Raw genomic sequence first — 20,355 nt, forward strand, 5'->3', positions numbered from 1 at the left:
GACGACGTAAGTAAACTATTTAATAAGGTGTTACGGCCTAAACAGTTGGTCCTGTCATAGCGTAGCTATATAATGACCCTGCGTTAAGGGGTTGTAGGTTCAATTCCCGCACGCTGCGTCGATAGTGTAATTATGCCTCCCACACTATATAGGGCGTCCCGACCGTAGGCAGCACGTATTGGACTGGTTACCCCGTACCTCTGCTGGAGTTTCCCTACTTATACCCGCGATTTGTCCTATTGGTCCTCGGCATAGGGACATGCCTCTTGGAGGGGAGATATGGTATTACGGCCTAAACGATTGGTCCCGTCATGGCGTAGCTATATATACAGAACAAGGGAACCAGGACATGAATCCAGGAGGAAACCCAGTCGGAGCGCCAGAGTCCACACGTTGAAGAGTAAGTAGCTCATACCAGAGGGCGATTGCGGTGAGGACTCTTAAGGCCAGCGAGTACTAGGTTCTTAATAATATTCAACCCATTTCTATACCTTGTTATACCATTTTGGGCGGGTCTCACGCAGTATTCCGCCGAAAATACTATGAAAATGGGAAATAATGATGAGCCGTAGATTGTGCGGTTGAACTAAGTGCATATGTCTAGTATTGCTATCATGATTGGTTACATACAGTAGCAATTACGTTCACAGCAATAGAGGTACCTCACTCTGTAACTTCGCGGTTGGTCTCGCCCTCGCCATTGTCGGTGTGTGGGATAGAGCCTCCGTCTCATCCAGTAGGAACCTTTTTATATGGGATGCGGCGACCAGCCCTGCACCAGTTCATCCATGCACTTTCACGCAAACGTGACCGAGTCTACTCGAAACTTCTCCGCGAGAATCAAGTCGACCCTTTCAACAACGGCTCACAGCTCGAAGCCCTCGCATGACTAAATCATCCCTGCGTCATTTATAACCCGCCATACAATGACACAACTATCTCGTTAAGAAACCCGCCTTCTCTACCGCTTCAAGGCAAGCAAGACAAGAATCCTGACAACCGATCCAGCACAGGCTGTTGCTTCTCCTTGGACGCCGTCGTCTTATCATTTGAATCACCAACGCTGACTGAAATATAGCATCCCGCCGTGCCGACGACCGTGTTCTCCTCGGGCAACCTCGCGTCGTCACCGCACGTGCTCACGTCCGGACCGGACAGCAGACCCGGGTTGATCCGGCTCAGGACCCACTTGAACTGATCCGGGTCATTACACTCCGTGTCGCTAACTTCCGGGAAATTGACATTCAACCATGTCTTCTCCGGTAAGTACGGAGCGCCCCCGCTCACAATCTCGTCTACCAGCCGGGTCGCGAGCTCGGCGTAGACTGCGCTGCGCGTAGGCACAGGAAGCGTGTTCCACGCGAGAGTGCCATTCGAGGAGCCGGAGAAGGCGATGGAGGGGATACCCTTTGTTCCCGAGGCGTAGACGGCGGTACCGACAGTGCCTGAGAAAGGAACCTGGAGCCAGAGATTGGAGCCAACGTTTGGGCCAGAGACGGCGAGTTCTACGGCGGCGCCATTGAATTGCTCTGGAGCAAACTGCTCGATACCGTAACGCATGGAGGTTACTGGGTATGAGTTGACCCAGCGGAGGTCCTTGCGGGTCTCATTGAAGCCGACTGGTCCGCTGTTGGCTGCGCAGCTGTTGTATTGGCAAGCGCTAGTGCGCGGGCTCGGCTCAACGTCGAAGGAACCTGTGATGGATCTAGTGTTAGTGGATGTATCCTTCTTGAATGAACCTTGGAATGAGATTAGCTTTACATACTGGAGCCGGACTTATTCTCAGCAGGTGCCGAGAGTAGGACGTCATGACCCGAGGCTCTCAGCGCATCGTTGAAGGAGCGAACATAGAGCTCTGCCCACCCATCGTCATTGGACTGGACGATCCGCACGCTCTGGACGGCGAGAGCCTGTGCAAGGAACGCAAAGGTGGTGTCAGCGCGCATGGTGATATGAGATGGGTGCACGCTGTGGCACGTGGTCCGAGTCCGGGGGTGAGACGGAGGTGCGGAGTGGATGGGAGAGCGGGCGGCTTGCGGCGGGAGTCTTGAGGGTGCGGGATGAAGGGACGGTGGTTCTCGCGATGTGTGTGGCAATCGTCAACCTTAAGTAAAGAAGCAAATCAATACCCCAAGGCTTACCCCTGGGCCGCTCAGGAACGTCTTGTGCGAACCACGTCTGACACGTGCCACTGGATCGCAGACGAAGAGGGGGAGGGAGGCCTTTCAGGCTTCAGCTCTCCGTCTACCCCGGTTGCGATGTGAAGCTGGCCGACGGGAGCCGCAGGCGGCGAAATGATCATCGACCGCAATATCACCCTAACCCCCGCACACCAATGGCTGTCAGATGCGCCGATGCCCCTGAATCAGTGAAACCTGCCCTAAAGAGGCAAAGGGCCAACCGAGACAACCGAAGCTTGTTTACCATCGCCCCAGTAGAGCTGCAGCTCGTCAATCGCCCCTCCTTGTTGTAGGCCCATTCGACCATCCAGAAAGCCAGGAGACCTGTCGAACTGCTTAAGCTCGAACACGTGGGCCTCTTGGCCGTTGATTCTTGACATTGTGCCGGCGACCGGTGCCGCAAAAGGGAGGCAGTGCCGATACAGAATGCGACGCTAAACGGGAAGACTAGGACAAGGGTCCGTTGGCCACTCTTCTCCCTGAGAAGCTTGCATCGTGGTGCAGGGGTACATGCTCGTCACGTCAAGGTGCAGTCGAATAACCTCCGCCATTGGGGCACATCGGTTGCTGATGACTTCAGGACGGAGTACTGGGTGTCCAGGGGCAGAAAGTCTATATGTTACCAGATGTGGTCGTGAACTTTGTGCGTAAAATGGATATTTGATGGTGGCGTCGAGATAATTCCGTTCAACGGTCAGTCGAACATCGACTAATACTTCCGAGGTGATATGTCCTAAGTCTTCGATATGGTTCTATTTTTTCGACTTTTGGTAATGCATCATGAACCAAGAACCTCTCTTTTGGGACCTTGGTTACTTCGGGAGAGTAGTACCAGAGCACAGTCGCAACTAAAGATGGACACCATTTCGAAACTGCGGCAGCCCCAAATAGCCAGCTCTCAGCTCTACAACAGGCCGGTGCTTGTCAGCTGGTCGATCGCGGCGAAGCCACAGCAAAGCCACACCTTGTCTCGTCTCATCTTCCTCCGAGTGACGTCAAAGTGGTATACCACCGGAGAGATGTTCAGCCAAAGCCAGGCGCTTGCGTGTAGAGGTGCGGTGGGCCTGGGTTCGCGAACTCCAAGGTCTGGTACAGGATCAGAAGAATGTGCGGAAGGGCGAAGTGCGGGCTTCGGAACAGCTGGATATTTGCGACAATACTGAGGATCATTGAGGGCCGTTACATTTCGAAAGGGCGCACAGGAACGTGATTGATGTATGAATGACCTTCTGCTGGAAGTCTATGCTGAATTGCTATGCACTACGATACATGTTCTTGCTACAAGAAAGACGCCGAGACCTCGTCCGCTATCACTGCAGGAAAGTCGCAGGCACCTCCGGACCTGTAGTAAATCAGTCAGCATAAGTTATGTCTCCCACCTACGGTTCTAACTCACCCCAGATGTGTAGGTTGTCCGGCGCGGCGGGGGTATGGTGCGTCTTCTCCGTGTCGTCGAACAGGTCGCCATCGACGTAGTGTTCCATGATGAAGCCCGAAGGGTCGAACCTGTCCTTTTGTCAGCTTTCCATTCCGCTTTCCGAGTATCGGAAAGCCACCGAAGCTCCCATCGCGGACTTACCAGTAGTCAAAGATTTGACTCCCCATAATATGACGGCCCACACCCCAACAAATCTTATAGCCCTGTTCTCTCAGCCAGTCGTGGCCCAGCAACTGAGTATCAAAGTCGTGCGTCTCGAACGAGGAGTGGTGGACGTGGAACTTGGGCCCCTCAAGGAAGAAGAAGCAGTGGTGGTCGACGAATTCCTTGCCGCGTGCCAGGCGGAAAAAGACCATCACGCTCTTGTCTTTGTTGTCGGGGGCGTGGACGAGCTGCATATGTTAGAATGGCTGCAGTCCGGTTTCGTGCGCTTGGGATACTCACCTCACTAGGGTACAGGTTGAATTTGCTAGTGTAAAACTCGTACGCCTTGTCAAAGTTCGTCAGGCACACGCCGAAGTGGCCCATCTTGTGAACCGGTGCCGGGCGCTTGGTGAAACGCTGCATCTTGTTGACGTCGCGATGCATTTCTTCCGGCTTTATTGTAATTAGCATGAGCACCCTGGATTTCTTGGTGCGATTCGCTCACGAAATTGAACTTGAGATTCGAGAATCCCGGATCTCTCTTCTCGACTGGCGTCTGATTGTACACAAGATGCAGTGGCCAGCCGTCGACGGGGTCTTTAAATGTCACACATTTGCCGCCACCCGGCACGTCTTTGAGGTCGTGGATTTCTGTTGCACTTGGCAACGTCTTAGACGCGTACTCGAGGTCCTCCAAGGACTCCACAACGAAAGCCGGACCTCCGAACTCGTCCTCCTCCGCCTCCTCAGCACACAACACGAACGGCTCCGTGCCATAGCCGCGGTAGAATGTCTTGTTGCCCTTGCGCTCGAGCTCGTAGAAGCCGAAGTCGTCGTAAAACTTGCGAGCTTCTTCAATGTTCTTGTGCTTATAGAAGACGTGCGCCAGGCGGACAAGCTGGATTTTTCTGTCAGGCATGGTGGGCGTAGCTCGTCGGTGCTGTGATTGTGAAGACCTCGGGAAAAGCTTGACTGTTGGTGCAGAGCTTCGGCGTCCGATGCTGCTTGTAAAAGGCAAGCAGGGAGAGAGCTGTCTTATATTTAGAGCTGGAGCTGAGATCTCACCGGCACAAATGCCGTTGGATGGGTGATTTAGCCATGTTTGTTCCCCCGCACTACCCCACTGCAGTCCATCGGACGTCACGCACGCTCGGTACTTGCGCTGGGGGCGTCTAAGTCCGGCGCAAAAGGAGTTGTAGTGGCTGCAAGTCCCGAAACTGAGACGGCGGTTCGGGGGTCGTGGCGTTTGGTGAAAGCCCTGGCTTCCACTAGGATGTTTCTCGAGAGAATCCCGACAAGCCCGAGGCGCCAAGGCTGAAGCTGTCGCTCATCTTTCTAGTATCATGATTCATAAAGTTGAAGATTCAACGAATCGTATCGTTCTCCCTCATTTCAAGTGCCGAGTGACTCTACCGCTTGAGTCGTTGTGTATCAGAGCTTCCTCGGCACACCCACCAAGACAGACGCAGGTGAAGGGTGGGCAAAACATGCTTTCTGACGGATGGCCATAGCTCTCGGAGCCAAAAAGTAGTCCCGAACAGATATAATCAACACACAAGGTTCCTACACTTTGCCGGGAAGTAGCCACTTGATGAACAATGGCCAATCTTTGCTGCCTACATTCGATTGTTCTCTTCCTATCATCAGGACGCGGGGTAGCGGCATCGCGGGGTGCATCGTCGGCATGTTGCCGGCGGGGTGCAGAAACCCGAAAGTCCGTAAATCCGCGGGTTTCTGGGTCGAGTTTCAATAGAAGGAACAGGAGCGGCTGCCGGGAGCCGTGTTGATCGAAGCTGTGTTGCCGGACGTCGTAGTCGCAGGACAATGCCCGGCCGGACCAGTCGCCAGTCTTCGAAGCTATCGGAGCCGAAGTTCAAGTCGGCTGTCTGCCGAAAGAGGATAGGAACGTCCGACACCAGGCAGCATGTGCGAGGGGCGGTCAATTCGGGGCGCAATTCCTTCACCGCTCCGTTGACAGGATCATGGCCTCTCCAATCGAAGCCCCAATCCACCACACGATGCAGAGCTCCATCCTTGAACTCCTCGAGGCGCCATTCCTAGCATCCCCGCTTAAAAGCGAATTCCTCCTCTGGCGTTGTGGCAGAGTGGTCTAATGCGCAAGACTAGAAATCTTGTTCCTTCGGGAGCGTCTGTTCGAATCAGGCCAACGTCGGGATATCCTTTTTGCCTGCTAGGACGACGGTCTTGTGCCCGAGGGACGCTCGTGTCTTGTTGGTTGAGTGAGGTAGATCCCGTGGACATGGAGAAAGTCGATAGTAGCAGATGCCGCGGTAGGACGGAATGCCGGCATTGTTCTACGACTCAATACTCTTCGTCTTCGTTGGAAACAAGTGTCAAGACGGCCGAGAATGAAATGTTGATAGATGGGAATTGGAAACTTCCATGTTTCCTTCGTACAACTTTTCCTTTTCGATTTTTCCGTACTATTACGGAGTACTTTCCCAAGGGACCAACTGCCACGATGCCACTGTGCCACTCTAGGTACGTACATTAGTGGGCCCAGTATGGATGAGTAGGCACCCGCCACAAAAGCACGAGCCAAGCAGATACGTACTCAGTGCTTCGCTCCCCCCACCAAGGAAGCTGACCCAGACGGAGTGACGAAACTTATCGCGATCAGTCGCGATTGGGGGCACTTTGCCCCTCCTCCCACCTTGAAGCTCGTCGGTCGCTTCTCCAAAAACTGCAACAACTTCCCACGACCTCTGTTTTTTCACCTTTCTCACTGTCTCGGAACTACTTCCGGGCTTACCAATCGTCCCTCCTCCGCCGACCAGATGCCGAAGAAACTCTCAAAGAACCCCCAAGGAGGGAGCACCACAAATCTCGGGACGCCCTCGACCTCAACGACGAATTCGACCTCCCTCTCCCTCCCTAGAATCCTGACCGACGAGCTCCCCCTTCCGAAACTCATCGTCTTTGACCTGGACTACACACTTTGGCCCTTCTGGGTCGATACCCACGTCTCAGGGCCATTGAAAGCCAACGCGACACACTCGGCAGTCACAGACCGCCACGGCGAGTCCTTCGCCTTCTACCAGGACGTGCCGCGGATACTCTACACTCTCTCACTAGCAGGTATCAAGATCGCAGTTGCGTCACGGACTTCGGCACCCGATTTAGCAAGGGACATGCTTAAGCTCCTGCACGTTCCGCCGCCGAGTGCCGAGGAAGGAGGGAGCGGCAAGAAAGAGAAGACGAAGAAGGCACTCGAGTGCTTTGACGCACCGTTGGAGATATACCCTAGCAGCAAGATAAGACATTTCGAGACGATATTCAAGAAAACGGGTATTCCATTTACAGACATGCTCTTCTTTGATGACGAGAGTCGAAATCGGGAGACGGAGAGCTTGGGGGTGACTATGCAGCTGGTCAGGGACGGTGTGACGTGGAACGAGATCGAGAAGGGTGTGGGGGAATGGCGCAAGAGGAGAGGCTACTCGGGATAGACGGGCCCTGTGCGACTTAGGCGGTGGACCGGTTTGGCACATAAAGGCGTTTGGCGGGTTGAATGATAGAGTTTGGTTCCTGTTGCACTTGCGCACTGGCTAGACCCGATAGATGGGATAGGGAGACGGGATGATTCAAACCTAGATCTACTTGATGTAGGGTCTTTGGGTAGATGGGACGGTACAACGCAATGATACCAAATGCTTTGTTATTAAATAGATGTCTGAATTAAATCGATGAATATGTAACTCCAGCCCATGTTGCCTTGCCCTGCCAGACCGACTCCATCACCATTGGGGGTATTAGATCAAACCACATCCAAATCACCGAGCAGATTGATACTGCCATATCAAATATGCAAACCCCAGTCTCAAAGTCACATGCTCCTTTACCACTAGTCTATGCCAGTCCTGACGGGGGCGTCGACGTGCTGCCCTCGACGTGCTTCTCTGCGATCTGCTTGTCATCGGCGATGTAAAGCTTCTGCATGCCAGCCTCCGGTGCATCAGCGGCCTTGACAGGCTCCTCGGTCTCCGGCCTCGGGGTGGTCTCTTCCGTCACGCTCCCTTCCTTGGTCGCAGGTGTTGCGATCGGCGTCGGTTCAGCGGCAGGCACCTCAGGCTTGGGCGGCCACGTCTTGGGGACGGAGCAGATCACCTCCTTCTGCTCGACGCCCTTCACGCTGCCGATTCCAATGCACTCAACGCGGGTGCCATCTTCGGTCCCACGCCAGATAGCAGGGCGTGACGTGAAGCGGTCGTGGCCAGGTGCCCACTCCACGATTCCCTCCCACGCGGGATCGACGGTTGGCTGGTCGCCAAACTTGAACTCGAGCTCGCCGCCGTACTGCTTGGGGATGTTGCGGGGTTCGATGAACTGCTCGAGTGTCGGGCGGACCTCGTGGGGGCTGAGGATGAAGATCTTGGAGACCGTAATAGGGTCGAACCAACGCTTGACCCAGGCCCAAACTGTTGAGAAGAATGCAGGGGCACCGATGATGAAGATGCCTAGTCACGACCTGTCAGTATAGTCGTGCGCTGGTGATGGATGTGTACTCACGATCGAGAGTCTCTGGATAATGCGCTGTTGCAAGCTGACTAGCAGCCTGCATGTGCCCCTTCAGATTCCAAAACTGCTTCAGACTGACCCCAGAAATATCAACGATATTCGTGCTCAGCGTAATGGGGGCCTCGCGGTGTTCACGGTCTCGTAACTGCGTTGACAGCGGCTGCGTGAAGCGGGTGAGGTTCTCATACAGCGCAAACAGGCGCATCATGCCCGCGGGAGTCTTGCCGTCAAACTTGGCCTTGCTAAAGGTCGATTCCTTCCCCAATTTCTCGTAGGTGGCAACCGTCTTGCTATCAAGCTTCTGGACCTCGAAGAGGTAGATGGGAATGCCGCGGCGGTCGCGACGGCCAAGCCATTGTGGGTAGAGGCGACGGGACTGCTCAAAGGCGTCGAGCTCGATGGTCTGGTAGAGGACGTCAATGTCGTTGGCAGCACGCCAGGCTTCCGTGTCCTTGAACTGCGTAAGAGCGTCTTCGGGGACCCATCTTCGGGCGCGAAGGTATCGGCTGCAAAAATAGGCGCGAAAAAGTCAGCAAAAATGTTCCTTCTGTCTGCTTCCGGGTGTTCCGGCGCAGTAAGGACTGCGGCTGAAAAAGAGGATCTTGCTGAATAACTCACAGCAGAGTCGGGTCGTCGTGGGAAGCTGGCGGGCCTGGCTTGTACAGCCCCTTCTCCTCGAGCAGCGTTCTGAAGGCGGCGAGCTGTGTCTCCTCGTGTTCGTTGAGGTGACCAAGGTGGCCGTGAGGATACCCAACGTCAGACACCGTGGATGCGTGGGACTTAACCCTGGTCGCGGGGTCAGAAGCTGCGGTATCGGTCGTCATTGTGTGTGTGAAGTACTGTAATATCTGGTGTCGGTTTCGCAGATAGGAACAAGTGATGTGTTACAAAGAACGCAGTCCTCGTTGCATGCGCACTTTTTCCAATTTGAAGAACTTCTACTCGTCAGCGAAACGGTGCGAGGTCGCTCGGAGGAAGGGTCTGGAGCGTCAGCCCGGCATGACGGGCGGACAGCGGCATGGGGTGGGCACGCGGGCACGCGGGATCCATCCATAACCCATCTGGATCCAGTGTGCCAGTCCATCTCCCTTTGATGTGGTAATCGACCTTGGAGTGAGCGGGAGAATCTTGCGTGCGGCGTGCCTGGTGCAGCCTGCAGCTTTCTCAACCAACCCCTGTGACCAATCCTTGTCACCTGTCGGCTTACCTTATCATCCGCCGCCTCCGGCTCCGTCAATCCGACGATCCCGGCCATCGGACGGACTTTTTTTCCCTTGTCTGTACGTATAGAGTGTCTTACGTCATGTAGTAGAACCGTTCGACCTCGAATTTTTCGCATTTTGTATCCCTTCAGAAATACCATCATTTCGACAACGCGACTGAACAACAAGCCTTGATGCCGCCGTCGCCTGCTTGAATCTGAAAGAACTGGCAGGGTCCCTCAACAATTTCTCCCTCGCTGCCTCGCATCATGCAGGCGCCCCATCGGGCCGCCAGCCTTAGGGCCTTAGTGCTCATCGCACCGCATCCTTTGGCGTGTCGCTAGCCAATAAGACGAAACTGAATGGCCAAGGCCTGCGAGTCATGGTGGAGGCGGAACTTCAAACAAACGACGGCTTTGAGGGAACCAAACATCCATTACGTTCACCAAGAACCAAGGTAAGACAGCAAACGCGATGTTGCTGTGTTACCGGTGAATTCAATCAAGGTTGTCCTTTGTTCACTCGGCAGCTGCGCAAACACACCGCCCTCTGTTTTCTAACAAAGGACACAATCCCAGGTGTGATTTCTGGGGCAAGTTCATATGCGTGGAGGCTTGATCCTGCGATTCAAGATTGCAAATGTTTCTGTTCAACCAATTACATCTGTCTATGGTGAATCCACTTCACCTAATCTGGCAACCTCCTGAGATCAAGTCTCGGGTTGACTCAGCGGGTTCCGAGGATACGCGGACGGCATCGTGAGCGGCGCGATCCGAGAACATGGCGTTCAAGTTTACTCCTCATACGTGGCCTCCGCCTAAGATGCCAAAGACACTCGATTTCTTCTATCCCAGTCATCATTCAATTACTCTGGCGTCAGCTTACTCACTAGGTATACATGACAGATGGGTGTCAGAGATGCCCATTGCCGGCTAGAAGTGAATACTCCTTGAGGCTTAGACCATGGACATGTATATTTTATTAAATCATTTAACAACTAGCCTGTCCTTTCGTCGTGTTCCACACATTTGGATGTGGGCCGTTCTAGATATGGCCATTAGACCTGTGGTCTGACAACTGAAGAAATTCAGCACCAGCAACTTTCTTAAATACCAAATTGACCTCAGCTTCCCATAGCCAGTTCGCCAGTCCTGCTAAGTCGAATCGTGATTGGCGGCGACCCAAAGACGTAGCGCTCGTGAAATTGCCCATCTCTTCCATATCTTATGCATGCATACATGGCGACGTGAATCCGATGAAAAGTGCTATATACTTACCATTATGAGTAGAATCAAAGGTCGAGCTATCGTCTTCTTACTTTAGAAAGTACGAGCGATGATCTGTAATTAAGCATATCCAGAACATGAAAGATTCATAGCACTGCCGTGCTACTCAGAGTCGCATAAATAGTCATTAAACAATATTTTGCCAGTCACCACTCGCCCTTTCTAGCGCCGGTGTATTCGTCCCTGTAATACTCTGAACAGCCGTGGGATACTAGCATGTGTTTAGGTTGAGGCCCTTAAATAGTTTTTCAAAACGAGTACTCTTAACTAACCCCCCTGTCCAGTCTGCCCTCTTATCCTTGTCCATTGCGCCGGTTGCATGTGGGCTCTTCTAAAGATGACCATCAGGCCTGTTGCCGTGATGATTACTTCCTGCGCCAGAGCCTCTCTTAAATACTCCTCTATGCTTAGCTTACTCTACCAGTGGGTGTGAAAAGACCACCATCGGAGGCGCTAGCCGTTAACGACGTAAACTTCGTGTATCTTAACATTGTTGGATTTGGGAGGATAGTGGGTGCTTTCGAACTGCAAGCGATCTTACCAGCGCTCGGGAAGCTCATGGAGGGAGAGTGGTGTTCTCGAGAGACTGTCTGAGTCCTTGGGGCCTTCGCCGGTGGGAACAAGAAGAGGCAAAGCAACTAGAGGGATTTCAGCAAGCATCATATTTTCTCTGCGTTTGTCGTCTGTGTCCAGGGAAAGGGAAATTGGCGATGTATTAGTTGTGAGGGCCTTCAGTGTAAGTTCTTGCCGTATGCAACGTATACAATCTCCGATTGGTCTAGCCCTGAGCCCTCAAGTCCCTTATGATCCTATCTTCGTGACTCAAAAACCTTGGGCCCCAGCTTGTAGTGGGTCTCTCGGGCTTACTTTGAGGCTTGATATGGTTCCATTCTCCTGACCTATGCGTCTAACCTTTCATTCTAGGTGGATGGCCTCAACGCCAGTTTCGCTTTAGAGGCATCGCTGATATGGTTCTGGAACGTTCATCGCGGATCATGGATCACCAAAGTATACACAAGGATGTGGATAGAGGTTTGAGGGATTGATCAGATGTTGTGGGATTGATCATAATGAGGATTAAAGCGGCTGTGTTGATACTTGGCACTACTTAGTCAATTCATGAGTAGTCAAACTTTCAAAAAAAAAAAAAAAAAAAAAAAAAAGAACAGCAGACTGCTATTCTGCGCTACCACATGAGCTGATTCGTTTTTGTGAATTGTGAGAGTGACCTACAGTACTTAAGCGACGGAAAAGAGAAAGAAGAATAGAATTTCTCAACAGTGTGAGAACCATTTTTGGGCATCAACATGGTCAGATGAGGTCTTGATTGCTAGAGCGACTATGTTATAGATTTGGTGGCTTTTAGACTGTTGATTGATACGAAATGTTGACTCTGGCTATGAATGGCTCAGGTCTTCCCAGATGAGTCAGATCCAAGCTGACTATTGTAGGCTTGCTCCTCTACAGCACGAATGCTTCTCACACGAGGTGACGAGGCAGAAAGTCCCTGAACAGCTTATCGAGATTTTGGATGGCTGTTGGCATTGATTCCTTGTCAACCCACTCTCTGAAAGTGGGTGACGGCAGTATCACCAGGTCCCGAAAGTGTTTGAGTGCAATCTGATTCGATAAGGCCACTCGAAGTGGCTGCAGGGATTCGTCCGGCTCGTTAAAGATGAGCTCGAGCTCCCGCCTACCATCGGCGTTGTCACCATCAGCACTGAGCAAGCCACAGTAATCCTCCGTTCGAGGATAGTCGATGATGCAGTTAATCTGAACAGTTCCGATGCTGAGTACTAAGGATCTCAGAGTGGATTGTGACCAGTGTAGGCATCCCCATGACTCCAAGTACTCCATGTAACCAAAGACCTTGTTCGTGAAGGCGCTGCCTTCTTCAAAGTATTGAAAATTTCGGTATAACTTGCGGAGGAAAAACTGTATCGGTGTTCGCGTGCCCTCCCAGGTCCAGACCTTTGTCGAGTCGACATCATGAAGAAGGAGCCAATCCACCTTGGCCTCGAAAAGAGCCGGTATCTCCTCGTTCAAAGCATTGTGCCAGGCTTTCCCAGCAACCTGCGGCGTAGATTTGCAGCTAACACTCGCATCATTGTTGAAGAGAAATCCCATCAGTTCGATGGAGTGCCCATCCGCATTTGCAGCTTCGGCAAGTGCCATGTCAAGTTCCCTCGCGTGGATCGGATCATGTTTTGGAATCTGAATCTCGAGTTTTTCCAAAATCCTCTTCATGACTTTTCTCTTGCATTCCCAAAACTCTTTCTCGGAGGCGTAGGGAGCGCACCCCTTGTACCAGAACGTCATGTGGTATCGACTTCTGGCTGCGAGGGCGAGAGATCCGAGTCCCGTTGCATCATGAGCCTCCAGCCACTCCCTTGTCTCAGGAAATTCTGAGCGAACTATAACATCGTCGCTTAAGACGATCTCCGCCCCGTTGTTGATAAGGGCGTCGGCAGCTTTGACGTGACCTCCCAGGAGGGCGTCGTGGAGGCAGCTGTCGAGATAGTGTTGGGGTGCAGCCCATTTCGGCTTGACTTGAGAGTGAAGAATCGGCTCGAGTATATCACCTTGGTCGTTCCGCACCAATTGCTGGAGGACAGTATAGTCCTGAAGAGCTTTGCGGTGCAAGAAAGGTTCCGCAAGTTTCGATAGGCGGCGACACGTAAGCTTGAGATTACGAAGGTACGAATAACCATAGTTTAAACAAGAGACAATTTGCGAGAGAATTTCAGGTGGTAAAGTTTGAAAGCTGGTCATCTTGAGATATAAGGTTTTGTTCTGTATGATAAGGGATACGAAGTAGGTAATGAACAAATAATTTTATACGGAACAGGCTTTTTGCTCTCGTGAGGAGCCATCATCATAGAGTAGATGCGGACAGCTTTATCTACGAATTTGTGATTTCCAAGTAGGACTCGGCGCTGACGAATGATCAAGTCTTCGACTTTTACCATGTTCGCGATGAACAAAGAAGCTATTCACGACGAAGTTTACCGCAACTTGAACAGTTTCTTTGTCGGGCCGGCCACAGGTACGTTGCCAGGTTTTAAGTGGGACCGCTTTCTTTGCTCCAACGACCTGGAAACACCACCACGACGCACATGCGGAGACCATCCATCTAAACGCAATCAAACTCTTTGAAAGCTTGACATGCAGTGGAACTTTATGCAGGAAAACGCGGTCACATTCATCGTCGTATTACACGTCAACAGGTCGCCGTTTCACAAGTTTGCAGCACCTCGACCGTAGATGTCGTCCAAGACAAATTACATCCCACAGTCCCCTATTCCTCCATTTGGCATGCACTGAATGCGACAGAGAGTAGCAGACTGGAAGCCTAGCTACCTCTCAAACACGTACCTCTTCAAGCTGAGGCCCGAGAGGCGGGGACGTTCACTGGACGATTTATCGCTTGTAGACTGCTACTCATATGTCTGTTGAGTGACCTAGCGCTTGCGCTTGCGGTCTATTTGGCTTGTTGAAGAACTTCGAAGGTGAGGAAAGGTCGAATAATCTTGGCTAGCCACAAAATCGCAATAAAGGCAAGTTTGACGGGCAGAGACTTGCTTCCTACGATTGCTCTCGTAAAGATGTGGTAAGAAGGTCGGAACCTGACCTTCCTCCACGTAAGGGATTGAAATGAACGTACCGGGACGCTCTATCTCCGCAGCCAGCGGTCTGGCGGGCTAAAGGCTTGTCAAAGTGAGCATTCTGTGAGGACCCGCGGTCTGACGGCCAAGTGACACTGTGACTGTCGAAGAGCTCTCTCGGCATTGATGAGGTACTTGGCGGAAAGACGTGGCGAAATTGAAAATCTCCACGGCGAGCCCTGGCGGAAGGAGTCGGGCGTTGGCGTATTAAACCACCATTTTCTCAGCGGCCAGTAACCTGGCTGCTGGGAGCTTTCCGGGTTTCTTTTGGGGCGGCGGAAGGACGTAGTCGTGGAGCTCTTAACAATTGAACAAAGTAACTGACGCTACGAGTCTGACAAAAGAGAGGGCCAGTTTTGATTTTTCCACAATGGGCCAGGGAGAAGCAGGCAATCGAGGCACCTTCTCTCGCTTTGGTCTGAGGTGGCCAACTGGTCGTCGACTAGCCGTGGCAGCCGAGGGCTTATCCAGGTGACCTGGATAGGCATTGGTAGAAGCAGCGCCGGCAAGAAGAGGTACATCTCTCACAAGTGTCTGCTTGGTCCACAGGTCGTCGTCATCGGCCAACTCAGCGAAAGAGAGATGAGGTAGGTAGCGCAAAATCGAACCTGTCTCAGTCTTTCGGAAGTCACCCAGACGGAACGGATCTGATGGGCCGGATGGAGATCGCTATTCGTCCGTCACTGGTTCTTCTCTTGATCGTGTCCAAACTGGACGGACAAAGAAGGCTTTTGAACAATGGTCAGTGTAGCAATTCGCGCCAATGGGATCACGAAGCCTTTCGGTTGGCGAAAGTTCAGGAGCATATTTGAGCCTGCGTAAGAGGGATGCGGAAGAAGGAGAATGAAACTCGAGATCCCCCCGAAAGGTGGAGGGCCACCTGGACGTCCTATCGAGCCCGACAATTTGACGAAAAACGCCTTGGAGGATGAAATGAGAAACCTACGCGCAAACCAGAGAATCCCCCATCGGATTGCTCATCAATCTTTACGCCTCTACATACCCCTCGGTTATAGGTAGGCCCACTTACCTTATAAATCGTCCCTTACTTACTCAAGGACAAAACCTATAATATCGGTTTTATCTATAATTATTACGACCCAATTGTAAGGGGCTGGCCCCTAGGCTTGTTCAACGTAGAGGTGCCGTCGATTGACTATTCTAAGCTGAGGCGGAAAAGAAGGGATTACAGGGGTGTTACGGCCAGCTAGTCGTAGGGGTAGTTTGCAGAAGTTGAGGCTGCGGAACTGGTAACAGTAATCGTAGTCGTGGAATAGTTTCAAGGAAACTATGTCTGTCAATCGCAAGGGTAGGTAAGGCTTCGGTGATCAATCGTAGTCTTGTCAAGGTAGTAGCTGAAAGCGGATGTTAATCCTGATACGAAGTTAATTGCTGAAGAAGCTATGGGAAGTCTGTCCTAGAGCCCGGCTCGAGTCCATCCTATATACAAGTCCTGATCCTGAACATATCCTTTGTTGCCTGATCACCATGTTCGTTGGTGATCACTAAGTGGATACTGGTGAGCGCTCACTTTGGGTGAACACTGTGATCACCTTATCGTGTGCTCACTTTCCTTATCGTCACGTGACTTGTTCCATAGTTCTTCCGTTCCATGAGGAGTCACCTGAGTTCCCGGATTCTCTGCGTATATCAGGTAGATAGCCGCCGCAGGCCTGTGGGGCGGGCCCCCTGGCCTTGTTATGCATGTTGGGTTGTAACAAGGGGTTCGCGTACAGCTATGGCATGATATGCCCGGACTCGGCGGTGTACTGCGGCAGAATGGTGGCTCCGGCAAAGCCGGAGATCTCAACCGGGCTCCAGCCCGTGACAGCAATATACATAGTTAAGTTCATGCCTGCCCGGCAGGCCATAGCGGCTATAACGCACCATATATACAAATAAAGCAGGAACACCAGTAACTTTCTATAAAATATAAGAACTAGTTATAACGTGGTTTACCAGTCAGCCGCGCATTTCCTTATCGTATACTAAGTCGCCTACATTATATAATTAATATCTTTTTCATTGTTGGTTATATAACGTTAAAATTTTTTCATTAGTCTTTGATAAGAGTTACCAAACTAAATAAAAAGTTTTAAAAATTAATTTCTATTTAGAGATAGTTAACTAATTATAGTAAAGTATATTTACAAAGGTTAAGGCTACGGAACTAATAACAATAATAACCAAATATAATAACCAGATATAATAACGTACATACATAGCGAGTCGCCCATCATAGCGAGTCGCCCACTTTCCTTTTCTTCTTTACCTTCCATCTTAATAACCATTTTTCTTTACGTACGATAATGAGTTCTTCTTTAAATAAAATTCGCATTATCCTTGCACTTCAAGCAATTAAAAAAGACCCAAAACTATCTATACAAGAAACAGCCTTTATTTACAACGCCCTAAGAACAATACTTTACGACCGACGCGCTAGCTTATTACCTCGATATAAAACTCATATAAATTCAAAGAAAATGACTTCAATAGAAGAAACCGTGATTCTTAAACGAGTTATTAACCTAATCGATCGAGGATTTCTACCGCGACTTAACAATATACGAGATATAGCCGATTGCCTCATTAACAAACGCAACGTAACGCATGTCGGACCGCAATAGGCAAAGAACTTCGTACGACGCCAACCATAACTAAAGACGCATTTTCGACGTAAAATTAACTATCAGAGGGCATTAGCTAAGGATCCTATAATTATACAAACCTGGTTTGCCCTCGTACAAAACACGATTATAAAGTACAGAATACATAATAATAAAATCTATAATTTTGATAAGACGGGCTTCTTAATAGGAATATTATATTACATAAAGGTTATTATAATCTCTAATCATTATAAGAGGTCTCGTACGAAGTAGCTTAATAACTGTAAATAGGTTTCTATTATTTAGGGTATATATGCGGATAGCTAGGCGCGACCTCTGTACATCATTATTAAGGGTAAATACCACCTTCTCTCGTAGTATACTAATGGCCAATTTCCCCCCAAATAGCGTATCTACCTTAATAAAAATAGATAGACTATAAATAAAATTAGCCTAGATTAGCTAGAGCACTTTAAAAAATATATAGAGTTTCGTACGAAGGGTATTAAGCGGCTCCTGATCCTTAATAGCCATAATAGCCACAAATCGACCAAATTCGACGATTACTACAAGGAGCACGGCATTATTACTCTTTACATACCTCTCCATTTATTGCACAAACTTCAGCCTCTTAATATTAGCTATTTTGGTCCGCTAAAGGCTTCGTACGGCAAGGAAATCGAGAAGATAATAGGGATGCAGATTACGCATATTACCAAGGACGACTTCTTTCCTACCTTCAAAGCAGCCTTTTTTACTTCAATAAGTAAAGGAAACGTACGAGCTGGTTTTAGAAAGGCTGGCCTTGTACCCTTTAACTCAGAAGTAGTTGTTTCCCGCCTTGATTTTAAGCCAAAGACGCCAACACCATCCAACTCACGCCCAAGCAGCCAGGGCTCCTGGGACCCAAAGACACCAACCACAGCACATAACACCGTACAAAGCTCTAATTCACTTAAGAAAAGAATTCATAACCATCAACATAGCTCACTAACACATTTATACAAAGTTATTGACTTATAAGCCAAAGGTATTAACAAGTTAGCATATAAACTAGCTCTTATTAAAGCTAAGTGCCGCGGGCTTCGTACGGCAAATAAGGTACTAAGTAAGCGCCGGAGGGCTAAAAAAACCTAACTACGTCTTAGAGGGTCACTTAATATAACTAAGGCCAAGGTAATTCGGGCAGAGAAGGGGGTTATTAATACTAGAGGCGAAAATATACATTAAGAAGATACTCGTACAGAGGGGGGTGAATCGCGCGGGCAGCAATATAATAACTACGGAAAGACTAGACATAACGTACGAACATATTAGGTAGTTTAGGAGACCTCTAAAGAAGAGGCTAATGAGTAGTTCCAATTGATTTCGTACGATGCGGCTTAATTGACTTACACAAAGGGCTGGAGGGTATTTGAAAGTGGGCGACTCGCTATGATGGGCGACTCGCTATGCATGTACGTTAGTTAAATATAATAATCAGATAATTATTACATATAGTCCAGTAGTCTCAGGTTCGTTATATTTATAAGGTAAGTAAGGCTTCGGTAATTAATTATAATCTTATTAAAGAGGTTCTTAGGGAAGATAGCTAAAAGCAATCATAAGATCTAATACGAAGTTAATTATTATAAAGCTATAAGAAGTCTATCCTACAGCCCGGCTCGAGTCTTTCCAATATGTGTCCTGATCCTATCTAAATATATCTTTTATAATTAGGACCGATATTACCGTATCGGTCCTTTAGGGATGGACCGCTTTTATCCTATCGGTCCTTCTTATCATCACGTAACTTATCCATAGTTCTTCCGTTCCATGAGGAGTCACCTGAGTTCCCGGGTTCTCTGCATATATCTGGTAGATAGCCGCCGCAGGCCTGCGGGGCGGGCCCCCTGGCCTTGTTATGCATGTTGGGTCGTAACACGTAGATCATTTCTCAGTACTCGCCTTTTATAACTGCAAGCGCTTCAACCCTCTCAATAAACACATAATTATGGAGGAAACAGCATTAAGGAGTACCTGAACTCAGCATGGTATGTCATATGATAGGTAAATAATGGACAGCCCAAGGTTCCTGGGTTCGGCGAGCATTGCACCTTAAGGTAAGGTACCTTCCATGATTTGGGTAACCAGTCGGCATGTTTCCAATGGGGAAGGCGGTGGAAATTCGGTTGAAGCACCTGACCAATCACAGTAGCTCATTTCAACAGCCGACGTACCTGCCTCATCACAGGTGCTTAGATACCTCGCCTTCGGTCACTCTGCAATGCCCGGGAAGGACAACGGGCTCATGGCTCCTTCCTCTCTCTGTTACCTTCTGGATTCGACACTGTCACCAAGTCGACCCTTTTCCCGAACCAAGCGCTCGGCACCTCTTTGGAAGTCGGGGGTCCAAGGTCCAGAAGCGTGGGCAGCATACCTCAGGGAAGGGAGGCGTCATTTCATCACTTCCCGGGCAGCAATGTATACCTTAGACTGCCACCGCCCTTCCAGGGATTGATGCTCCAATGCAGCACAACGCAATTTCTCCGTTGATTTGGCGGACGTCTTCCTCTTGGATTACTTTACTACCTTACGGACATTATATCAACCCTCGACCGGGTAAGGCAGTCGCCCATGGACCACGTAAGCCCGATTCCCGGGCTGATCACAGGGCGCTTTCTTGACGTACCTTACCTACCTTACTCAAGGTAAGGTAGGTACCCAGAAGGAGCACGTATCCGAGATCTAAGACATTGAAGCAACAGCTGCCGAGGGTGCTTGCCTTTTCCGTTCATTCCACTTCACACGTAAAGCGCCTGCCTCCATTAAACTACCTAGGTACTTTAGCTTCCAAGGACCATTGGACCCTCTGTGATACTGTCCCCCCCTGTCCCTTCCGTTGACAGTTTCTTGAAGACTGGCAGAAAGGCCAACCATAAGGAGGGAAAGAACGACGTTGGCGGCTAAGGTAAGGTAGACTCAGAAGATTAAGAGACGGCAGGACGACTGATAAATCAAGAGCAGATACCTTATCAGTTCTCTTTCCACCTCTTGATCACCTCAGGACCGAACCTGGACCTGTGGCCTTCACAGAACTTTCAGCGGGACAAAGAGCGAGAGTTCAGAAAAGGACCTTTGCACATGGGGACCTAACTACTTGTTGATTTGACAGGCACAGCCAAGGACACAAACCGCCAAAGATCATGAAATGTGTGTCTAATACATAAGGGATTCTTGCCTGACAGTCTTCGTGTCCTGCATCCTGGCACCAGCAATCCCCCAATCTCTCGGATGCGTGAAGAACATGATT

At 50.2% G+C, this 20,355-nt stretch overlaps 5 protein-coding genes and 1 non-coding gene across 6 annotated transcripts; 2 read left to right on the forward strand and 4 right to left on the reverse strand.

Annotated features, from left to right (window-relative positions):
* Positions 1-549: 549 nt before the first annotated feature.
* BDP81DRAFT_442527 (5'/3'-nucleotidase sure) lies at positions 550-2,360 on the reverse strand. Its single transcript, XM_060591680.1, has 2 exons — positions 1,766-2,360; positions 550-1,694 (listed from the first exon to the last, which is right to left on the reverse strand). The coding sequence occupies exons 1-2, from the start codon at positions 1,944-1,946 to the stop codon at positions 970-972; spliced, it is 906 nt and encodes a 301-aa protein (XP_060437944.1). The 5' UTR covers positions 1,947-2,360; the 3' UTR covers positions 550-969.
* A 1,130-nt stretch (positions 2,361-3,490) lies between these two features.
* On the reverse strand, positions 3,491-4,681 carry BDP81DRAFT_455790 (glyoxalase; the record flags this gene model as incomplete). The annotated part of the gene is made up of 5 exons (XM_060593095.1): positions 3,491-3,522; positions 3,577-3,686; positions 3,760-4,010; positions 4,063-4,215; positions 4,268-4,681. 5 exons carry the CDS (start codon positions 4,679-4,681, stop codon positions 3,491-3,493), a joined length of 960 nt encoding a protein of 319 aa, XP_060437945.1.
* Positions 4,682-5,853: 1,172 nt separating this feature from the next.
* On the forward strand, positions 5,854-5,935 carry BDP81DRAFT_t372. Its single transcript has one exon. It is a non-coding gene; the product is annotated as a tRNA-Ser (tRNA).
* A 309-nt stretch (positions 5,936-6,244) lies between these two features.
* BDP81DRAFT_455791 (acid phosphatase-domain-containing protein) lies at positions 6,245-7,232 on the forward strand (the record flags this gene model as incomplete). Its single annotated transcript, XM_060593096.1, has 2 exons — positions 6,245-6,264; positions 6,404-7,232. The coding sequence occupies 2 exons, from the start codon at positions 6,245-6,247 to the stop codon at positions 7,230-7,232; spliced, it is 849 nt and encodes a 282-aa protein (XP_060437946.1).
* Positions 7,233-7,632: 400 nt separating this feature from the next.
* On the reverse strand, positions 7,633-9,125 carry BDP81DRAFT_335605 (CRAL/TRIO domain-containing protein; the record flags this gene model as incomplete). Its single annotated transcript, XM_060585861.1, has 3 exons — positions 7,633-8,240; positions 8,293-8,807; positions 8,920-9,125. 3 exons carry the CDS (start codon positions 9,123-9,125, stop codon positions 7,633-7,635), a joined length of 1,329 nt encoding a protein of 442 aa, XP_060437947.1.
* A 3,119-nt stretch (positions 9,126-12,244) lies between these two features.
* On the reverse strand, positions 12,245-13,561 carry BDP81DRAFT_510620 (uncharacterized protein; the record flags this gene model as incomplete). Its single annotated transcript, XM_060595748.1, has 1 exon — positions 12,245-13,561. One exon carries the CDS (start codon positions 13,559-13,561, stop codon positions 12,269-12,271), a length of 1,293 nt encoding a protein of 430 aa, XP_060437948.1. The 3' UTR covers positions 12,245-12,268.
* Between the last annotated feature and the right edge of the window lie 6,794 nt (positions 13,562-20,355).

The sequence above is a fragment of the Colletotrichum phormii genome (genome assembly GCF_030913505.1).
Source record: "Colletotrichum phormii strain CBS 102054 chromosome Unknown BDP81scaffold_41, whole genome shotgun sequence".
NCBI classification, from domain to species: Eukaryota; Fungi; Ascomycota; class Sordariomycetes; order Glomerellales; family Glomerellaceae; genus Colletotrichum; species Colletotrichum phormii.

Excerpts from the sequence above, each read along its gene's own strand:
- BDP81DRAFT_442527 (XM_060591680.1), bottom strand. The coding sequence starts at position 1,946 with ATGCGCGCTGACACCACCTTTGCGTTCCTTGCACAGGCTCTCGCCGTC. Across the intron at positions 1,695-1,765 it reads TGAGAATAAGTCCGGCTCCA|GTTCCTTCGACGTTGAGCCG; the intron begins GTATGTAAAGCT and ends GATCCATCACAG.